This window comes from Lagenorhynchus albirostris, chromosome 3, assembly GCF_949774975.1.
Source record: "Lagenorhynchus albirostris chromosome 3, mLagAlb1.1, whole genome shotgun sequence".
NCBI lineage: Eukaryota > Metazoa > Chordata > Mammalia > Artiodactyla > Delphinidae > Lagenorhynchus > Lagenorhynchus albirostris.
In genome coordinates, this window is record NC_083097.1 from 83437376 (window position 1) to 83459040 (window position 21665).

The window sequence follows — 21665 nt, forward strand, 5'->3', positions numbered from 1 at the left end:
GATTCTTGGGATGCCTTCACAAGTGTGTACATGTAGTAATACTTATCAAATTGTACTTTTTAAATAAGTGCAGTTTGTATTTTAATTATACTTGAGTAAATCTGTAAAAATGTATAATAGCAGACATAAAGTATTTGTTGTATATCAGGTACTGTTTTCTGGCTCTTTATAAAACATAAAAGATATAAAAGCATTTAGCACTGTAGTAGGCACTTACAGTAAGCACTCAATATATGTTACTTGAAAATGAATCTGATTTATGTAAATTTTTTCTATGAAAATGTTTGGCATAGAGTAAAAATGTTATCTCTAATTTCATATAGAATCAGTTTCCCTTTGATACATATTTAGACTAAACAAAAAACAAACATAAAGGCAAGAATAAAAATTTTCTGGCCGGTGCAACCCAAGGACAAAACAGCAAGAAGAGAGCCACAATCATCTGTCTTAGTCTCTAAAAATATATATAGACATATATGCACATATGTATACATACATGTATGTATATATAGATTCACACAGACATATAACATACAGAGATGTAAAAATTTACATCCATCTAGGGATTAAATAGATTCTTTGGAAACTATTCATTGGTATCTGCATGTCAGAGATCACAAAGTCAATTTATTAATAAGATATCTAATGCACAGTTGGTGTTCAATAAAGATTTTAAAAAAATGAATCAATGAAAACAAATGAGCAATCTTGTTTCTCAAATTACTTTCATATTCATGTAGAAGACTTTTAGTGAAAATGTCTTCCAATATTTAAAAAGTAACTTTGTTTTGGTCCTATAGCCCTAAGAGTTGCTACTATTTATGAAAAACACCAGTCTTAAATAGCTCCTAGTTCAAGATGCTAAATAAAATAAATGCTATTTCCAAAATTTTTTGGCATTGAAGTTAGCATTATTTGTGCAACACTAATTGGAAACAACTAAAAATGAAAATAGTCATTCAGTGGTTTAATATCAGGAAATAAAAAGTAATACTATATAGAAAGCCCAGAGATAAACCCATGCACATATAGTCACCTTATTTTTGATAAAGGAGGCAAGGATACACAATGGAGAGAAGACAGCCTCTTCAATAAGTGGTGCTGGGAAAGCTGGACAGCTACATGTAAAAGAATGAAATGAGAACACTCCCTAACACCATACACAAAAATAAACTCAAAATGGATTAAAGACCTAAATGTAAGGCCAGACACTCTAAAACTCTTAGAGGAAAACATAGGCAGAATGCTCTATAACATAAATCACAGCAAGATCCTTTTTGACCCACCTCCTAGAGAAATGGAAATAAAAACAAAAATAAACAAATGGGACCTAATGAAACTGAAAAGCTTTTGCACAGCAAAGGAAACCATAAACAATACAAAAAGACAACCCTCAGAATGGGAGAAAATATTTGCAAACAAAGCAACTGACAAAGGATTAATCTCCAAAATTTACAAGCAGCTCAATATCAAAAAAACAAACAACCCAATCCAAAAATGGGCAGAAGACCTGAATAGACATTTCTCCAAAGAAGATATACAGATTGCCAACAAACACATGAAAGGATGCTCAACATCATTAATCATTAGAGAAATGCAAATCAAAACTACAATGAGGTATCACCTCACACTAGTCAGAATGGCCATCATCAAAAAACTACAAACAATAAATGCTGCAGACGGTGTGGAGAAAAGGGAAGCCTTTTGCACTGTTGGTGGGAATATAAATTGATACAGCCACTATGGAGAACAGTATGGAGGTTCCTTAAAAAACTAAAAATAGAACTACCATATGACTCAGCAATCCCACTACTGGGCATATACCCTGAGAAAACCATAATTCAAAAAGAGTCATGCACCACAATGTTCATTGCAGCTCTATTTACAGTAGCCAGGACATGGAAGCAACCTAAGTATCCATCGACAGATGAATGGATAAAGAAGATGTGGTACATATATGCAATGGAATATCACTCAGCCATAAAAAGAAACGAAACTGAGTTATTTGTAGTGAGGTGGATGGACCTAGAGTCTGTCATACAGAGTGAAGTAAGTCAGAAAGAGAAAATCAAATACCGTATGCTAACACATATATATGGAATCAAAAAAAGAAAATGGTTCTGAAGAACCTAGGGGCAGGACAGGAATAAAGGTGCAGACGTAGAGAATGGACCTGAGGACACCGGGAGGGGGAAGGGTAAGCTGGGACGAAGTGAGAGAGTGGCATGGACATATATACACTACCAAATGTAAAATTGATAGCTAGTGGGAAGCAGCCACATAGCACAGGGAGATCAGTTCGGTGCTTTGTGACCACCTAGAGGGGTGGGACAGGGAGGGAGGGAGGGAGACACAAGAGGGAGGAGATATGGGGATATATGTATATGTATGGCTGATTCACTTTGTTATAAAGCAGAAATGAACACACCATTGTAGAGCAATTATACTCCAATAAAGACATTTAAAAAAAAAGTAATACTATCTTTTCTTACCTAGGTTTTCATAATTTGAATATCCTCATGCTGTTATTACTTACAAACTCTGGTTTATCAAAGGACAGAGCTCATTGTAGAGTTAATACTTTTTAAAAAACTATTAAAGTTAAGGTGTTAAGGTGAAAACAGTTGGAGAGGGAAGAAATATGAGAAAGAGGAGGTGGAAGGCTGAAGATTTCTACTATTCGGTGTGAAAGATTACTAAACATGCATGCCAAATATGTAACTTCTAAAATCACTGTTTAGCCTTGAGCTGATGTTTCATTTAGTTCATTGATCATTCAAAATTTATTAAAATTCTACAGTTAAGGAACTATGAGAGACACCATGATGCATGATTCTTAAATCTACAAGAAAGATAGCACATATAAGAAAGGTAGCCAAACCCTGGTAAACACATTTATAAGGGATATGGAAGAAGTAAATCCAGTGGAAAAAGAGAGAATAAGAAGATAAGAGGAGAATCTGAGCAGCATGTCATCTTGGAAATCGAGCTTATATTATTAATATAATTGACATGGCATTTAGGACATGTGAGAGACATTACTGGTGGTCACTTGTATCCCGTTCTGCTCTCCTTCCAGGAATGTAGAAAACATTTTCCAGCCTCCCTGTAGGCAGACATGGAAATTCGATTGCATGTAGCCAATGAGCTTTGAGCAGCAGTGGCTGGTGTCCGTGCCAAGGCACAGGAAGAGCAGATAGAAGATGTCCTTTCGCTCTCTTTCTCTGCCAAGTGTTGGGGTGGTGAAATGTCCATCCCATTGGTGGTGATGGCTTACAAACAGGTATGATGCTATCTTTTTTTTTTTTTCTTTTTTTTTTGCGGTACGTGGGTCTGTCACTGTTGTGGCCTCTCCCGTTGCGGAGCACAGGCTCCGGACGCGCAGGGGGATGATGGTCCTAGTCTAGGGCATTTTGCTCTGGATATCATTTTTCTCTACTTTGCCTTGGGGCTGTCAGTGGTGCCAGAATCCACGTAAATGCAACTGCCCTCAGGCATAAAATCTTGGCAGCACAAATTCTGATTAGGAGCATCAAAAACTTGTGATGATTGATAAGCCTAGGATAGTCATGTCTCTTCCCCGTCCCCCCACCCAAACTTCCAGGATGGGTGATACACACTAGGATGGTTTTCTGGTACCCAAGCTGCTCCACCTTCAGGCTCACACCTCCATTCTACCCCACAAACATCAGTCTGAGACAGATTGAAGTTGGACTTTTAGCTTTCCCCCATATATATTGCTGGACAGAGCAATGAATATCCCAAGAGGAATATTAACTGACAAGTTAAAATAAGAGGATAGCTGGGGAGCACAGCTCTTTCAAAAGAAAACAGCAAAGTAGATGGCAGAGTCCATCAAAAAAAAATAAGTTTTATAACTGATGGGACAAAGACTCAAAATAAGCATTTAAAATATAGCAAAACAGATAAGGAAAGACATGAGCAATATGAAACATAAGGAAATGTAAAAAAAAAAAAGAACAGTGGAAATATGTGTAAAAAATGCAGTAGTTGAAATACAGAATACAATAGATGAAGTAAAATGTAGAATTGATACAGCTGAGGAATTGATTAATAGATTGGAAAATTTGATTGAGGCACTCTCCCAGAAGGAAACAGGAAAAGATAATGATATAGAAAATAGAAAAGTTAAGCAATATGAAGGTGATATATTGTTCATAAGAAATTGTTATTTTTCTAAGCTATCAATTTGCCTGTTAATTGAAACAAAATAGCCTTCTTTACCAAGGCTGATTATAAAGATAGTCCAACCTGGTTTGAGGACATGAATAATTAATATGAGAGTGAAACAACTTATTCAACAAGACCAGGGAAAATATATTTTTCCTTGGATAGATGCCATATTTTCTGATTATTTTAAAGTCATAAGCATATAACATTCTGAATGAACGTATCGTTATGCTGTGTGATAACTATGAAGAAGTATATATAGAATAATATCCTAATGGGAGAAAATTATAATAAAAGTAATCATATCCATTTAATAGTGTTTATCATCATTATCATATTGCAAAGTAACCTGGCTTAGATAGGTAGCAGTTCCTGTAAATGATTGTAAGCAACATTTTATAGCCAATCGAAATTTTTGTTCTCTTCTCATTTTTTGGTCCCCCAGCTAAAAATCAGTGTTTTAAGTAAGAATTATCATCATTGTCGTCATCATCTTCACCATCATCTTTATCATCACCACCCTCATGGGTGTTAGTATTCCCAGCCCTCTCCTTATCCACAAACGTATAAAATGGCAAAGGCTTGTTTCTGATTGTGTAAGTATTGGGATTTCCTTGCCACCAGCCTCCTTATACGATGCCTTAAAGCATAAGTGCCCAGTTTTTTGTTTGTTTTTTGCCAAATCATTTTCAAAATGTTCCGTCCTTCCTTTCTTCCTTCCTTCTTTCCTTTCCTCAACATTTACTGAGCACCCACTATGTACCAGCACAGAATGATGTTGGTGATAAAAGAGAAAAAAAACCCTATGGCCCCTGACTTTTACAAGACCTCAAGGATTGGTGAGCAACTGTTCCACGCTCAGCTGTCCTATGCTGAATGTCCTGGGAGCTAGGGGATTTGAGGAAGCAGAAATTCCGGGCCACAAAGATACTGATTATATGTCACAGGTATGTTCCCAGGATGAGGGAACAAAGAATGTTGCTAGTCCAGGATATGCAGCAATAGAAAAACAAGGGGAAAAATGTGACTACAGAGATATGGTAAAGGTAAGCTAGGTTTTAGGGAAGAAAAGATGATCAGCAACTCCTCCAGGAATGTAGGAATGTACTCTCTCTCATTCTCTCACAGATATCACACACATACACAAACACACCCGAGGTTTGACTCAAGGACTAACCTTAAGCACATATACTGTGATTTTAAGAACAAACTCTTTCTATCTGACTCTAATGATTTAGCACTGAGAAACAAAGGCCTTCATTTGCCTGGTAACTATGATCTGGTTAAAAATGTAGTGTCTCAGATGGCTGTTACTGAGGAACATAGGAACCAAAGTGCAGATTTATGGTTTCTAGCTGATGAGTCATTAGGAATGGGTTTCAGTTTCAAAAATAATCAATAGGGCTTCCCTGGTGGCGCAGTGGTGGAGAGTCTGCCTGCCGATGCAGGGGACACGGGTTCGTGCCCCAGTCCAGGAAGATCCCACATACCGCGGAGCGGCTGGGCCCGTGAGCCATGGCCGCTGAGCCTGCACGTCCGGAGCCTGTGCTCCACAACGGGAGAGGCCACAACAGTGAGAGGCCCGCATACCGCAAAAAAAAAAAAAAAAAAAATCAATAAAGTGATAGTACAAAAATCACAGCACCTCATAAGGAAGTCACAGTCATCCAACCGTTTGCTAATGGTACTTAACATGATAATACGTTGATTAAACTCACTAAGTTGATGGGGGTGTATGTACCACTTCCTTAAAAGACCAGAAACTGTCAGATGTAAAAGAGGTTAATACAGAGAGGATCTCTCTGGAAGACAGCCAGGGGTCTTTTTCAAGTAAGTAGTTAGATGTTCAAAGAACAGAAAGTATAGCTTGAAGAAATGGAATCTAGGCTTGGGAACAATTTAGGGCTCTTGTCTTCAGGGTTCCCCAGGACAGAGGTTCAAATGGGCCAACAAGGGGACCTTGATAATCTGCCCAAACCTATTATGGTATGTGCAGTTCTCACCCAAGTCCTAAATAAGTAGGCTTCTAATGTCAAATTGGTTTTCTCTACCAGGAAGAAATATTTCCCTTCAGAAGTGATTAGGTGGACTTTCTACTCCAAATTCATCTTGTATGACTTCGGGTAGTGAATTTTTCCAGGAAGTGGGTGAGTTGATCTTGATAGTTGGAAAATCACAAACAGTAGCATAGTCTGAGAGAAAAGAAACTGCACAATACTCTTAGAGCCCCCGTTTATCCTTCAAAACTACATACCTCGCAACAACATTTCAAAGCCTTTGTCATGTACAACAGAGGAGAGTCCAGTCTTGGAATAAGACAATCTCTTTCATAAATAATAGAGTGACACTGAGATTAGTGAACATTGAGATCTATACGATTCTGTCTCTGGGAATTTTCTATTCATGAATTCTGCTGAATACTGAGGTAGAATGATTACTTCAATATAAAAATTTCTTAGAGTTAAATGAAGTCTAAGAAATGGTTAATCACCTGTGTGGCACACATTAACAACATTAACGTTTGTACTATTATTGAAATGGGTATATGAAAGTTCTGTGATTTGATTGTCCTTTTGACTAAATTATAGTTTGACCTAAGAACTTAACACATGCCAGTTATCAACCAGGGCGGAATACTTTGGGTAGTGAATGTTAAGAGTTATGTGTTATTGTGGAAACTTCTAAATGGCAACTGCAAACTTACGGCAAAAGGTGCATCTTAAAAATGTATTCTTTACCTTCAGCATGTCAGAAACACATCTAACACCTGTGCCTATTGAAGCAATATGAAAATACAGAAATATCAAGGAAATATCACCTATATATTCATAAGTTTGATTTGATGTACACCAGCTTAATGTCTTATGGAACTGCTCTGTCGGTGTCATCCTCAAGTAAGGTGGATGCTCATGTAGATCAACATATTACCAGTGTTGCTCTACCGATTTAATAGGAATTAACCTGTTAAAATGGGCTCAGATGGATTTGTTGTCTTATTTGGTTAGGTGGCTCCACATCTGACAATTCCCTGACATTGGAAGTTTACTTGTAATGAAAGAAAGCACCTAAGATAAGAAGGGGGGGATGCAAATGTGGGAATCAGGTTGCTTTTATTAAGGGTGATTTTGTTTTTGGCCGTGCCGTGCCACATGCAGGCTCTTACTTCCTCCGACCAGGGACTGAACCCAAGCCCCCTGCAGCGGAAGGGCCAAGTCTTAACCACTGGACCACCAGGGAAGTCACAATGGTGATTTTCATGCTGTGAGTAGGGGTATTTTGTGTCTACCCAGTGTGATCTATGTGGAAATCTCCCATTTTATAGACTCTGCTTTCTCTTTATGAGATTTGCAAAGGAGAAGGTTCAATTTATATCCACCCCTGGGGCCTCAATTTGGCAACCACTCCTCCACACTACATCCTCTTCACCGCTCCCAGTTTCACTTTTGGCTACTGCCGTCTAGAGCTCCCTGCTCCATGCTAGGGTACTGGGCTGCACTACATGTGGCTGTGATGTGAAAATCCCACACCTTGTTTTATTACTGTATAGTCTAATTCCCCCAGAGCACCAGCAGTCAAGGCCGTATGGGTGAAACAGTTTTCCCTGAAGAATTGGGAGTAATTAAAGAAAATTAATTACAACAGAAATAATATTTTAAAAACCTTGTAATATTATATCCCAAATATGTCTGTTTCCCTAGTCCAAGAGAAGAAAAAAAGACAAATTCAGCCCCTCACAAAGGGCCATTTAAGGGCACACACCATGTCTGTCTTTTTATTTTTTTTTACCTTGTAAGTAATCTTTTATTTTTAATTGTAATATTATTTATGGGTTTTTGCTCACTAGGAATTCTGTGTCGCTTTCAAAGAGATGGTATGAAACACAATACATCAGGAGAAAGACATGTGCTGATGAATTATGGTCCTGAATGTCATCATTCTGGTGATGTATATTACAATAGGGATGGAGGAGTGAAGTTGAGGGATGAGTCTGTGTGCTGTGCATTCTTGACTGATCCCCAAGAAAACTGTGATACAATTATTATACATGTTTAGCATCATATAATCACAAAGTATTTGCCTGCAGAGGGAACCATTTTGCTAGGTAACTAGGCATATACACCACCAAGACCCTGGGTGACATCCATTTACCATGTCTGTCTTACTCTCCTGCCTTCTTTTTCTTTACCTTCAATGTGCACCCCTCACCTTTTAGTAAAACTCTATTGCCACCCCTCACAGGGATTTGTTTTGCCCTAGTTTCCATCCCCCTCCTCCAAAGAGTATAATCCAGAAAATGAAATCATCTTCAATCATATATTTTCAATGACATATTTGATCTAGAACAATATCAAGAGAACTTCATCAGAAAGTCCTGGCAGAGCTCACCAGGCAAAGCAGAAATGTCTGCAGAGGCCAGGCATCGCAGAGCAGAGTGAAGAAGACTGGGTTTGGAGTTGAGCCTCAAAGACCTAATAACTGCACCGTCATTAAATTGGAAAAAAGTATAATTGGTAGTCCAAAGATGTAGAAGTGGTTTTTCATTGGATAGCCTGAGTTAACAAATAAATTAAATGAAAAAAAGTTGAAGACTTCAGAGGAACATCTCTGAAAGGAAATTTGAGAATTAAATCTAGAATTAACGTAATACATTATAAGATTTCTGAAAGACTAAGATATAAATATCTAAACAACAATGAGGAGGTCTCTTTATGATGAATGAGAAATGGAGGAATTCTTTTTTTCCACTCAACAAATATTTACCAGGTGCTTAATATGTGCCAGGAACATTTAAGGGGCTAGGAAATATGGCAGTAAATAAAAGGAATAAAAATATCTACCTTCATAAAGCTTACATTTTAGAGGTGGAAACAGATGCTAAAGAAGATCAATTAAATGAATGGGTTATGCCATAAATACTTTCAAGGCAAGCAGAACAAGAAAGGTGGATATGCACTTGCTGGAGTTGTCAGAGAACCGTGGTTTTAAATATTGTGCTCAAGGAAACCATATGTTTATAGGTACCAGTGAAAAAATTTCTATGAAAGAGCCAGCAATGACTATAAATAGAAGCATGAGGATCATCTACAGAAAACAGTATGTATCTGCCACATTATAACAGAAAAATGTGACATTACCTCATGTCTCAAATATTCTAAAGATGTCCTCTCTCTATAAGATGAATATCATCATGGTGTTACTTAAAAAGTGGCTTCATCAAGGTGAGATTAGGTGCCCCTTCCACAGACTTCCATATCACCCGGTACTTCCTTGTTGTAGGAGCTTCTATTCCCCAATATTGTTCTTGGAGGAGAAGCTGAATATAACAGAGACACAGACCATGAAGCCTCTGACAGAGAGAAAAGACTTCTAAGGTCCTGCTAACTTTCAAGGTTCCACAAGGTTGGCTGTACTTTGTTTCCTGCCCTTGTTTTCTGAGATATGTGTCCATAAAATATTCCCACCCTTATTTTGGTGGACCTCTGTTTTTTGCATCTAAGCTTTTTGTTTTCAATAATTTTAGCTCTGAGTCACTACCATGTCTTAGGTACTGTATATAGGTGATATTAATACTCAAAGCAATCTGGAAAAATGGGTATTATTATGTTTGCTTTCTAGATGAGGAAGCAAATATGGTTTGGTAGGTTAAATAATTTGAACAAGGTCACGTGGCTAGAAATCCTGGACTGCATGATTTCAAAGTCCAGGCTATCTTGATTTTATCACATCGTATCTTGTAAAGTAATTCGATGACAAGGTAGGTATGGGTCAGTTGACCCATAAATGTGCAGATAGTTCACAGCAATAGTAACAAATAGGAAAAAAGATTTTTCCATAAACTCTTTTTATTCTGGAAAAGATTGAGTATACAGAAGTGAATCTTCTTAATTAAAAAAGATAAGGATTTTGGCTAACTGTTCAGGAATAACAAGAAATTGCAATAGTGTAGTAGGTTAATGATTAGAAAGGTAAAAAAGCCACTTTATATAATTTCTGAATAGAAAGTAACAGTGTAATCAAGACTGTTAACAATTGGAAATCATCAAGCTTTGATTGGTTGAGGAATTTAAAAACTGGTATTTAAAATTTTATTTTTTGACTAGGCATTAACTTTGCATGGTTGAAAATTCAAAATATACAAAGGAATATATAGTAAAAGGTTGACCTCTTACCTCTGTTCCCCAGCCATCAACTTTTCCTCCCTAGGGGCAACTAATATTGTGCTCTTCCTGGCTATGCTCCTAAATATGTTCTAGATATGTTCTAAATATGCAGATGTGTTGCTTTTAAACTCCTTCAGTTTTTAAGAACATGTTATTGTATGTTCACATGCTGTTATAGGAAGTAATACAGAGAGATCCATATACCCTTTACCCAGATTTCCCCATTGGTAATTTACAGTAGAATACTATATAGTATTCTATACTATACAACTATAGTTCAATATAGTATACTATATTCAATACTATGCTGTAGTTCAATAGCACAACCAGGATACAGAGCATTTACATAACCAAGGCTTCCTTGGCAGTAGCTGTCTCTTCCTCTGCGGCTACAGCTTCCATCAGGTTGACCCCTGGGCTCCAGTAACCCTGCCTCTTCCCTTTGTTTCTCCAGTTAGGAGCTGCACTTGCTAATTTCTGGATTACCTTGTCAACCCCTGCTTAGCTTCTGAGTTCTTCCGTGGCCTGTGTTATCAATTCCTTGCATCAATTGTCTTTGTAAAAATTTGAAATGATCTCTATTTTCCCTGTTAGCCCCTGCCTGAAACAAGTGGATTTAAAGAAAAGTGGTGATGTGGCATTTCTTGCACACCTGGCTTTGTAGTTTCTGTTTTATACCCACTATATTGTTATCAAATCTACCTATCCTGTTCTCTCAAACTGACTATTTGCTAGGTGATGCTCTTTAAACCAATGTATAATCTTTCCCAGACAACCATCATTTTTTTTTGTTTGTTTGTTTTTTTGCTGCGCCCTGCGCTTTGTGGGATCTTAGTTCCCCGACTAGGGATCGAATCCGTGGAGTCCTGACCACTGGACCAGTAGGGAATTCCAGACAGCCATCATTTTAAAGTAATTTTTCTGGGAAGGAGGCTTGAGGCAAAGATGTAACTTACAAAAGGGGCATTTGAGATGGAGTGTCTTGACTCCCCAGGTTCAGAAGGCCTTTCAGATCACAAGGTCTATCTATGGTACATTTGCGCCTAATTCTTTATAAGCATGCCATTTTTCTTTGTAGACTGAAAGATCTTCACAGAACATGAAGAGCTCTGTTCTGGGCTTCTGCATTACCCCCACCCCGATTCCGCTCTTCAGCCACGTCCTTGCAAGCCACAACTGATCTGAATTAAGACAGTACCCAGGCAGAGTCTTTAGGTGGCATAGACACATCAGGAGGGGCCACACATAAAGCTATTATCAGCCATTAACTACCTGGTGAATTGGTTTATTGGGTGTTTGTGACACTCAAGAACTGATTGAAGTTTTGATTGGGTGATGAGTCAGGGGTAGGATGGGAGAACAAAGCACCACCCAGGGAGGGAGGCAATTTGGACACAATGCCCCTCAAGAGAGCTAGCCTTGAGCCTCATAAATTTAAAGGCAAATCAGAACTTTACTGCTTTTGGCTAAAGAACATTGACAACCTTTCAGAGCAAAGGGCAAGTACAAGGCATTCTTCTGAAAAGGTTACAAGATTTCAAACAGAACAGAATGAAAGTAAGTTTCTGAATATAAAATATACCATGTTTTGGAGATGGTTTTATGAGAACTGATCATCAGAACAATATACTACTGTGTCAAACAGATTATAGTCTGAAATAACTTTCAGTGTTCTCCTAAAGTACTGACGAAAAAAAAGTCCATTCATTTATTCATTTAACATATACTACATCGTGCCAGGTTCTATATTTGAGAAGTTACACATATCTGTTAGAAATAATTTGTTTTCCTAAAATTGTTTTATAATCTTCCCATACGTATTTTAGGGCACATGAAGTAGTATAAAATGTCTTCCAGCTGAGGAGCCTCCAGACATCACTGTTGAAATAAGGGTGTTCAGATTTGTCTTTGTAGTTTCAGGGGCATATATAGATTTTGGAACAAGTGTGAATCAATATTTGTTTACATTTGTATTAATTTACACCAAGATTATGCCTTTTATGTTCAGATAAAGCATTTTCTTAAAAAAAAAGGAAGAACAACAAACTTTCTTGGATTGAGACTGGAACACAAATTATCATCATTTATAAACAATTCTGGGGTTCCTCTGGCTGGGTTCAAACCCACCTCAGCCACTAACTCCGTGTGTGTGACCTCGAGGAAATTACTTAAATTTTCTGCATCTTTAAAACGCGAATCATAATTGGTCACTCTCTTACAGAATTGTTGAGGAGTGTAAATTAGAAAATGCATGTAAAAAGGCCTGGCCCACAGTGAGGGCTAAATAAATGTCCGCAATTATTCTTATCTCTGAATTTGATAACCGGTTTGGCAGAGACGTACATAAATCGAGAAAAGGAAAGAATGATCAAAGGAAAGAATTTCTTACAAGAATGGAAAAGATCAAGTCTGAGGATTCAAAAAGGGGCTAATCAAATCAGAATCTGAATTCTACCCTCCTCCCCACATTCACTAGATATTTAGCATTTTTCTAAGATTGACCCTATAATTTGTAATTTCATGGGCTTCTAGTCTTCTCTACTTCAGCTCAGTGCTGCGTCCTTAACGCGGAGACTCACCAATGACAAACATCGCCACAACACATAACTGGGGCAACTTGAGTGTTGCCAGGCCTGGAGTGGGAGCACTTGAATTGTCGGGCGCGGGTTTGGACTGGGCAGGGGGGGTTACGACTCCTCCTCCCCCTCCCGCTCAACCACCGCAGCCGGCAGCTCCCCCGCCTCTCCCCAGCCCCCTTCTTCCAGCTCCCGAGCGCCTTTCTCTCTCGGGTCCGCCCTTCCTCAGGGTGTGTGAGCTGGGCGCAGGAGGCGGGCTCAGCGCTGACGGGCTGCGCCTCTGCAGCCAGAGGGAGGAGGGCGGGAAGGCGTGCGGCGGCGGCGGCGGCGGAGGAGGAGAAGGAGGCGGGGACTACGCCGGGCCGTAGCTGGCGCCGAGAGCGGTGGGAGCGGAGAGGGTACCCGGCTGGCTCGGCTGGCGGCCTCAGCCCGGATCTCGACGCCGCAGCCCTGCGCCTCCCGAGCCCTTGTCTCAGTCTCCGCGACCCCAAGCACGGCGGAGGCGGCGGAGCTGTGGGCCACTGGTAGGTTGCACGGGGACGGCGGTTCCTTCTGCAACCTTTTGTGCTGCAGAAAAGGTGGTGGTGGTGGTGGTGATGATGATGGGTGGGTGGGTGCGTGGGTTAGGGGGGTTGCCCCAGTCATCGATCCTCGGTGCCAGCCCCAGTCGTGGCGCCGCCCCTTCCTCCCTGCCTCGTCTCGGGGCCGGGCGCGCGGTGCCCGCGCGGTGCTGAGGAACCCTGACCGGGCGGGCCTCCGGGATGGACGGCGGGCGGCCTCAGCGGCCCTTGGCCTCGGCGGTCTGGTCCCCCGGCGCCCGAGCAGGGGGGTAGAGTCTGGTGGACTGGGTGGGGCCCTGGCGGGGTGCCGGGAGCCCGCAGTTTCTTGGCCCAGGGTGGGGTCGGAGACGCCGTGAGTGTGCAGCGCGTGTGAGTGAGGGTGCAGGGGCGTGCGCCCCCGTGTGCGCGCGGCGTGCGCTCGCCGGGGAGGTGCGGGACTCGACGACCCATTGCGCGTCTCCCGCGGTGCGGCGGTGCGGAAGTCGGCGCGCGTTGGCGCGCACGCTGGCTCATCCGCCGCCGTGGCCTCATCGCGGGGCAGCGGGCCTGGGGGCCCCATTGAGAAGTAGGTCCTTCCCGGGCCTGCTGCGCCTCTGGCTGCCTGCCCGGGCTGCGCGCCGGGTGCGACTGCCCGGGCCAGATAGCACCTCGGGGCAATCCGTGGCAGCCTTATCTCGCCTGCCCTCCTCGTCCGCGCAGCAGTCTGGGGGGCGAGGCCGTCCGGGAACCCGCAGCCAGCGCCCGCTGCGCGTCTGCTGGTTTGGCGGGGGCGGGCAGACCGGCCGTGGCCGGGGGCGCGCGTGTGGATTCGGGCCGGGTGCTGGCCAGAAGCGAAAGCGGCAGATGTCCTTGGGCATCGCCGCCCTCGCCCCACCTGTCGCGGGTGAACTTTGGGCCAGGTGGGAAGCGGAGGAAAGGGGTTTCCGGGCGGGCGGCAGTCAGACCTTGAGAAGGCGGCCCCATTGTGAAGCTGCCAAACTCTAGTGGTGGAATCTGCAAATCTCTGCCAGAAAGGAGATGGGAACACGAAGGGAATGATGGCCCTGTCCCTTTCTCCTTGTAAATGTTCCACATCCTTAGGGTGTCTCTGCTTCTCCAGCCACGCCAGTTTGCACTCGGGTTGGTTACTGATCTGTGTCGAGCCAAGATGCTGAGTGTGTATGTGTATGGCTGTGGCGCACAGGTTAACACTGGGACTGGGAACTTTTTAATCATTCGAGGAAAGAGGAAGAATGGAGGCAGTAGCATTTTATAGCGTGCTCGCTACTCCTAGCCAAAAGAACAGCTCTTGCACAACATTTCCGACGTTTCTAGACTCTTCATTTTACATTGTTTTTCTCAGATAAGCCACACTACAATTCACTAGTAAGTTGCTTTATTTATTTTTTTTAACCCTGTAGAGCAGATTAGACACTAAGGAGATAGAAATGACCTCTTCCCAAAGTTTATTTTCCCAGTCATTTCAAAATACAGTATTGGTTATTATTGTGAAGCTTTTGGTACTTTCTTAATTCAAGACCATGATTTACGCTTACACAATTATACTTAATGAATGTTTCACAGATTTCTCAATGTTTTTATTATGTAACTGTGTATGCATTATAAACTTAATAAAATGACCAGCATGAAATATAAGGATTAATGATCCCGGAAACCTCTTGATTTGATAAGAACTGGTGTTTAGAATATGCTTCTGTCAACATTTTAGGCTATTTAATTGTAAATTAGACTGTTTAGTAGTATCTCTTACAGGGTATAAGACAGAGGGTATTTATTGACCTTACATAATGGTCAGTGACTTTGTTTACTTTCTCTGTATAATTTTGTGTACTTTGGAGAGCTAGTGGGCACATTAACCCTTAAAAGTATTTAGTGTGGTGGGAGTAATAAAACCTTATATACAGGATTAAATCTCTTTTTTTTTTGCTGATTTATATCCTCTGGGGGAAAATCAGCTCGTTTCCTCCAGAGAGAGCTCTGATTTCGTCACCAGTGTATCAAAATAAGTTCTTGGTTTTAAGCTTTCATCTGGAACGTTAGCCGATTCCACTGTGTACACCTGTCCCATTTCAGTTATGTTTCCTAAAGGGCAAATTTCTTGTAAAGACTGCATGTAGACGTGCAGTTCCAGTTACTGTCAGTCATATTTGTAGTGAAACTGAATTTTTTTCTAAAAGTAGAAGGATGATTTCACATAATGGTAAGCCACTGGTAATTTCTTTAATTTCTACTAGTAGAAGTAGAAAGAAAATGAATGCTGCCCTTTAAGGAATTTACTATTAAAAGAACTGATATTAGAAAGAGAAACACATTTTTTTTCTTCTGAACCAATTATGGGTTGTCTTTCCAGGTTGGTGTGGTTAATGATTTGTTTGTAAGGTCAAGGATGGTTTCAGAAAAGTCACACCCTACTTAACTCTTCTTAAAAATTATTGAAGATTTAGTTTTTATGAGTTGCAAGTGGAAAAGTAAGATGATTTTAAAGTAACCTTTAATACGAGCACATAAGTATAGCTAAGCATTTTACTTTCATTGTGAATGTTGTACTTTGGCAGTTAAACCATTTTATTTCTGCTCAGTGTTCTCTTACTTGAGAGATTTTTTTTGTTTTTTTGGGTTTTTTTTTTTTGCGGTACGCGGGCCTCTCACTGTTGTGGCCTCTCCCGTTGCAAGGCACAGGCTCCGGACGCGCAGGCTCAGCGGCCATGGCCCACGGGCCCAGCCACTCCGCGGCATGTGGGATCTTCCCAGACCGGGGCACGAACCCGTGTCCCCAGCCTCGGCAGGTGGACTCTCAAACACTGTGCCACCAGGGAAGCCCTTGAGAGATGTCTTAGTCCTCTTTTTTTTTTTTTTATTATTAGAGTAATCTTTGAAACTGTTGGTAGCAAAATATTTTCATTAGTCTGAATGGAACTTTTAAAAATTGCTATTTTTTGCCAAGTCCTTTTCCACTATGTGTCTCTCCTCAAATAGCCACTCTGAGGAAACTACCTGCTTCCATTTTTTTTTTTTTCCTTCCTGTTTTGGGAACTAGAATTAGAACCTGTAACTTCTCTACCAATTTTCTTTGCCTGAAGTTTATCTTTCTTTTTGTAATATAACCTTTAATGATTTGTGAGATTTATTTACCAAAATTCTTGAGGGCTATATGTTCGCCTTCAGATTTATAACCTTATGATTTTTGGAAGTGATATTTTGTTAATATTTTCATATTGCTATTTTGTTAATGGATCTATGATGAAGCCAGAGATTTGTGGCTTTTTTGTGTGTAGGGATTTTGTGTGGGCTTGAAAATTTCCATATGGAGCTTCTATATTTGGGGGAAAATCACTCCTGTTAGGTTCCCAGTGCCATTCAAGTTTACTGTTATATGTGTTAGATTTATGTATTTCCATGTCTGTCTGTCTTCCCCTCTTGTCTGGTCTCAGGCTTCACTTTTTATATTTGCACCAGTACCTGTACAATGCTGGGACCCAGTAAGACCCAAGAAATATTGTTGAATGAGTAAATGAATAATTGAATGACTGAGTGGATACACCCAAAGAAGTACTACTCAGAACTGTAAAGAAAGCCACTATGCAAGCAGAAGGGTCTTTCTTCCTTTCTTTTTAAATTCATTGCCTTTCCATTGTTACATATTACTTTTGAGTAGGATGATAATACAATTAGCAAACTGGGACAGGTTTGAGAGATAAAGGGGGTGCTGTAAATAATTATGCCAGGGCACTCACTGGCTATAAACTGAGACATATGGTCACCCGACTTTTGAAGGACATTCTTCTTTATTTTCCTGTGGTGGTATCTGTCACCTTGCCTGAGAAAATATGACACACTTGCTAGTTAATGTTTGCAGACTTTTCTTGTAGAAACTTCATTTGCAGTCAGATGTTGGGTGTCTTTTGCTTAGTCACCCATGGCTTCCCTGTCCAGAGGCCTATGGGTAGCTCTTGACCAGGCTTAATTTTTCCTATTTTCATTGCTTACAGGATTATGTCACAGGACTTTCTGCTTGTTTCAGCTGCTTCTGGAAGCATTATGTACTCTAGCCTTTGCTCTGTTTACTTCCCTTTGTTTTTTTTGCTTTTTGTTTTTAATTAATTTTTATTGGAGTATAGTTGCTTTACATCGTTGTGTTAGTTTTACTTCCTTTTGTTTTTTATGCAGTATTTAGTCCATCTTGTAAGAATTTCACATGAGCTCTTTTCCCTTTGGCTGTTTTTGAGAGAAGATCCATTGATACTTTGCCAAAGCTTCATGTTCAAAACATTGGCCAAAATCAATTGCAAGTGCTAGATATTTATAGATTTTACAGTATCCTAAAAGTGTTATTTGGAGGGTATATATTTTGGGGACTTTCGAATTACAGTCTTTTAGTTCTTTCTAATGGGAGATGAGAATAAAATCCTTATTATAATTTTTACTACGTTCCTTTATAGGAAGTCTCTTAAAGAAGCTATATTCTTATACTAGTTTCTGACCTCGTTCCTTTTATTTTAAAATTTTTTCTCTTTTTCACCATCTTTATCATCATCATCCTCTTAGCACCTGTGCATGGATAACGTGCAATTACACACCAAACAGTAAGCTGAGTCATAAATGAGTAAAAAATGGAACAGAGTTCCTACACCTTGGTTTCGCCCTGTGTTGCTCCTTTGGACTCTGTTTGTATTTCTGTTTTTGGCTTGGCAGTGGCATAATAGGGATAATTAGTTACCACACTTTGTTTACTATGAAATTACAACCATTTCCTAGACTTCCACATCAGCTCTAGTGCAAGAGTTGGATAATTACTTTAAAGCTCCTCTGCTTTCAAATCCAGAATGAAGTTTTAGGTTGATTTTCCTTTTAGTATTGAAAAAATATTGGAAAAGATATTTTTCCAATGCATTTAAAAGCTTGAAAAGAAGGACATATCACCAGAAACATGGTGCAAATTATATGATAGTTTGAGATTTTAGACTGCTTTATAAAACTATTTATTTAAAATCAAACAGTTTTTTTTATTTTTTCTAATGTTCCTTTTTCTGGGTTTTCAGTCTAGATTTCTAAAAGTCTAAATGAAATCTATCTCACTTTGCGATAGATGTAGCCCTGAAAAATCAAGTGGAGATACCTTTCTGTATCTGGCATCCAACCATATAACCAGCAAATATTGGCTGATACATTTTTTCCTGGCTTAGAATTTTTGATTTAAAAAAATCTTATAAGGTCTGAGGAGAAAGGGTCTATGATTTAGAATGGTTTTGTATAAGACTCTCCTGTATGTGCCTTAGAATTTCGACATTTTTCACGCTGGAAATAACCCTAGAGTTAGTAATTAAAACTACCTTCCTCCAGCTGTTTCACAAATGGGGCAATAGAGCTTTTAAATAAAATAACCCTCCATACATTTAAGATAGGATCCCACTTACAAAAATTAATATACATTTTTCAGGAACATGATTATTGTGTAAAAAGCTACACACCTGGGCTTATCACTAAACAGAGCCATGTGTGTGTAAAGTGATGTCAGTGGGCTTTGGAAACAGACAAATTGGGGTTTGGAGTTTTGCTCTGATTTTCAAATAGTATTACTTGATTAAACACTTTGAAACGGGGGTAATATTTTCCTGATGGGACTATATAGTTGTTAAGATTAAATGTTATAAATTGCATATAGGTTTTGGCTTGTAGAAGGTGCTAAAACTAAAAAAAAAAAGGTTTTAAAAATTTCCCTTCCCCATTAAAAATCCATTTACTTGAATAAGAAATCAATTTGAACTTTATAACATTAGGATTGGGGAGATTCTTTGGGGGTAATTATGTTAAATAAAAATTATTGTTAGGTAACAATTTTTGTTACACTGTAATTCATTTTATGTTAAAACCAGAGACTTCATTGGTGGAACAGACTTAATTATCTAGGTTTCTTGGTTACCCAATTTGAAAATAGTTTGTGACAAAAAATGAAAGGAAAGGTGTCGAAACTAAATCTAAAGAAGTTTCAAAGGTCGATAATCATGTTGGTTTCTCAGAATGATAGTTCTGGGTGTGTTAGCTCCTTCCAGGGTCCCAAGTGGAGGAAGCACATACCTTTATTAATTCAGTAATAATCCATTTCCTTTGGATAAAACTCTTATATGCTGGTTAGAAAAACAATGAATAACAAATCTTTTTGGGAATGAGTTGAACTGTTGCCACTTCAGGCTTTGTGCACTTACATAGGTAAAATGAATCTATTCAACTCATTTGAGCCACCATCTGCCCCCAACAAGTTAAGCACAACAGAAAACCCACCAACCAAAGAAACCTTTACAGGTGGAAGAAACTTTGAGTTTTCTTGGTCTTAAGAAATTAACCCAGTTAATTGGGGAGGTACAAGATAAAGATAGATTTTCTTATACATTTGTCCCCAGGTAAGAGGTGAAAGGCACAGAAGAGATGTTAGAAACGTAAGCAATGTAATAACTATAAAGAAGTGTTTTTGAGTTGTTCTCTTTTAAAAAAATGTTTTTCCATGAGCCTTTCAATCATTTGCCTCAGAGCAGTCTTAGGGAGGATTGTTGCTATTTTATGGCTAAAAAGAGTAGACATCAAAAATTAATTGCATAATAATAACATCACACATTCGTAAAGGGGTTTGCAGCATGCAAAACACGTTCACCTACTTCTCATTTGATCCACATAACAACTTTATGAGGGAGGAAGGATGGAATTGTCCTCATTTTAAAAATTGCTCCTTATGCCTGGTCAAGAGGCAGAGTTCTTAGCAAGGCAAGGTCTAGGACCTTTTCCTTTGACCCCAGTCTCAGCATTATATTTTCCATAGGATACTGCGAATCTGTTGAACACATGAATAGGATTTGGATGGTGGAACCAACATTTAAACCCCTAAGTTTTCTTGGCTCTTCATTTAGCCCTGGTAGCTACTATTAGTCTCCAGGTAGAGGTTAATCAACAGAACACAGAGAAACAAGCATGATAAAACGTTTGAGGTTGCATTTAGCTGAACAAACTCAAAATTACTTTAATTAATTAATATTGTATCCTATGTAACCTGTACCTGGTGTTAGTATCTCCTGCTTCATCATTTTGCAGTTAGAATTGACATAACTGCTTTATAAGTTGTGTTACTTGTTAAATTAAAGGTTTATTTTTATATTTCATGTTTAGTATCTGGAGTAGAGCAGAAAAATTATTATGCCTGTGTTCCCTTGGGACTCGTTGGAAATTGTACAGTGACATCTTCTGGGATTTAGGCTGGTGAGTTATATTTTGCTTTTTCTGTTTGTTAACCAGTTATATGAACATAATACTATAATGTGTTTTAAGTACTATATAAACCAGATGAATATGGAATGTCAGTATATTATTATAAATATATATAGTATAATTATGAAATTTTTAATAGTGAGAACTGAAATTATTATTACTGAATGCTAACATTATTATAATTGAAATGTTTGACTTTTTGAGTAGATTTTCCTTTTTTTATTCTTGTAAGATAAAGGAGGTCTTATGGAATAATATTTTGAAATATAGTAAAGAGGTAGTTGCTCTAATTTCAGGGAAATTTTAGTAAAAATGTTAATCTCCAAAGATTGGTGAAGTAATTTGCAGAAGGATTGGTTGTGTATTATACATATAGAATGGCAAACAGGTAACTGAAAGGAATATCATTTTCACTTAGTCGTTTCTCAGTTTACTGCAAGTGTGACATTCCTTTTATCACACCATGAATTTAAACTGTTAAAAATAGGCAATGCTGTTGTTGTCTTTTTTCAGTGTGTCTGTGTACCTGGCTGACACAGTTGTCCATGTGGCTCCAAGTCTTTGAAGGGGAAAAAATTTAATAATGACCTTTTTAGCATTTAAAAATTTATATTAGTGTGAGTTCATGCTTTGCTATGTTATTCTACTTGCTCAGTATCTTTGTAGGTCCTGGCTTTGAACCACGTAGAGTGGTTATAATCTTTTGAAAAAGCCGTTTCATAGTAATCTCCAAATTAGCAGTCAGCAGTAGAATGATTCAAAAGAATGATGGGGGGAAAAACAAACAATGTTGTTTCATTTAATAGATATAACCTGTCAAATTTATGGAATGTAATTTAAGACACTGAAGAATGGAAGCATAACTAAAGTTTTCAGTTTTGAGGAAAAGAGCAAGAAGTTTGAGAACTATAGGTACAAAGTAC

At 39.2% G+C, this 21665-nt stretch overlaps 2 protein-coding genes across 4 annotated transcripts in view; one reads left to right on the top strand and one right to left on the bottom strand.

Annotated features, from left to right (window-relative positions):
* Positions 1 to 13186: 13186 nt before the first annotated feature.
* LOC132518348 (SH3 and multiple ankyrin repeat domains protein 1-like) lies at positions 13187 to 14047 on the bottom strand. Its single transcript, XM_060146329.1, has one exon. The coding sequence runs from the start codon at positions 14045 to 14047 to the stop codon at positions 13187 to 13189; it is 861 nt and encodes a 286-aa protein (XP_060002312.1).
* The window catches only part of MACIR (macrophage immunometabolism regulator), a 293610-nt gene continuing 285354 nt past the window's right edge, over positions 13410 to 21665 (top strand). For 2 of the 3 annotated variants that reach the window (XM_060143360.1, XM_060143358.1), the window contains exons 1-2: positions 13822 to 13857; positions 20644 to 20733. The gene's annotated coding sequence lies outside the window, so the exon portion shown is untranslated. Of the gene's footprint in view, positions 13453 to 13821; positions 13858 to 20643; positions 20734 to 21665 lie in introns of those variants that run through there. The other variant, XM_060143359.1, reaches the window with a different exon arrangement.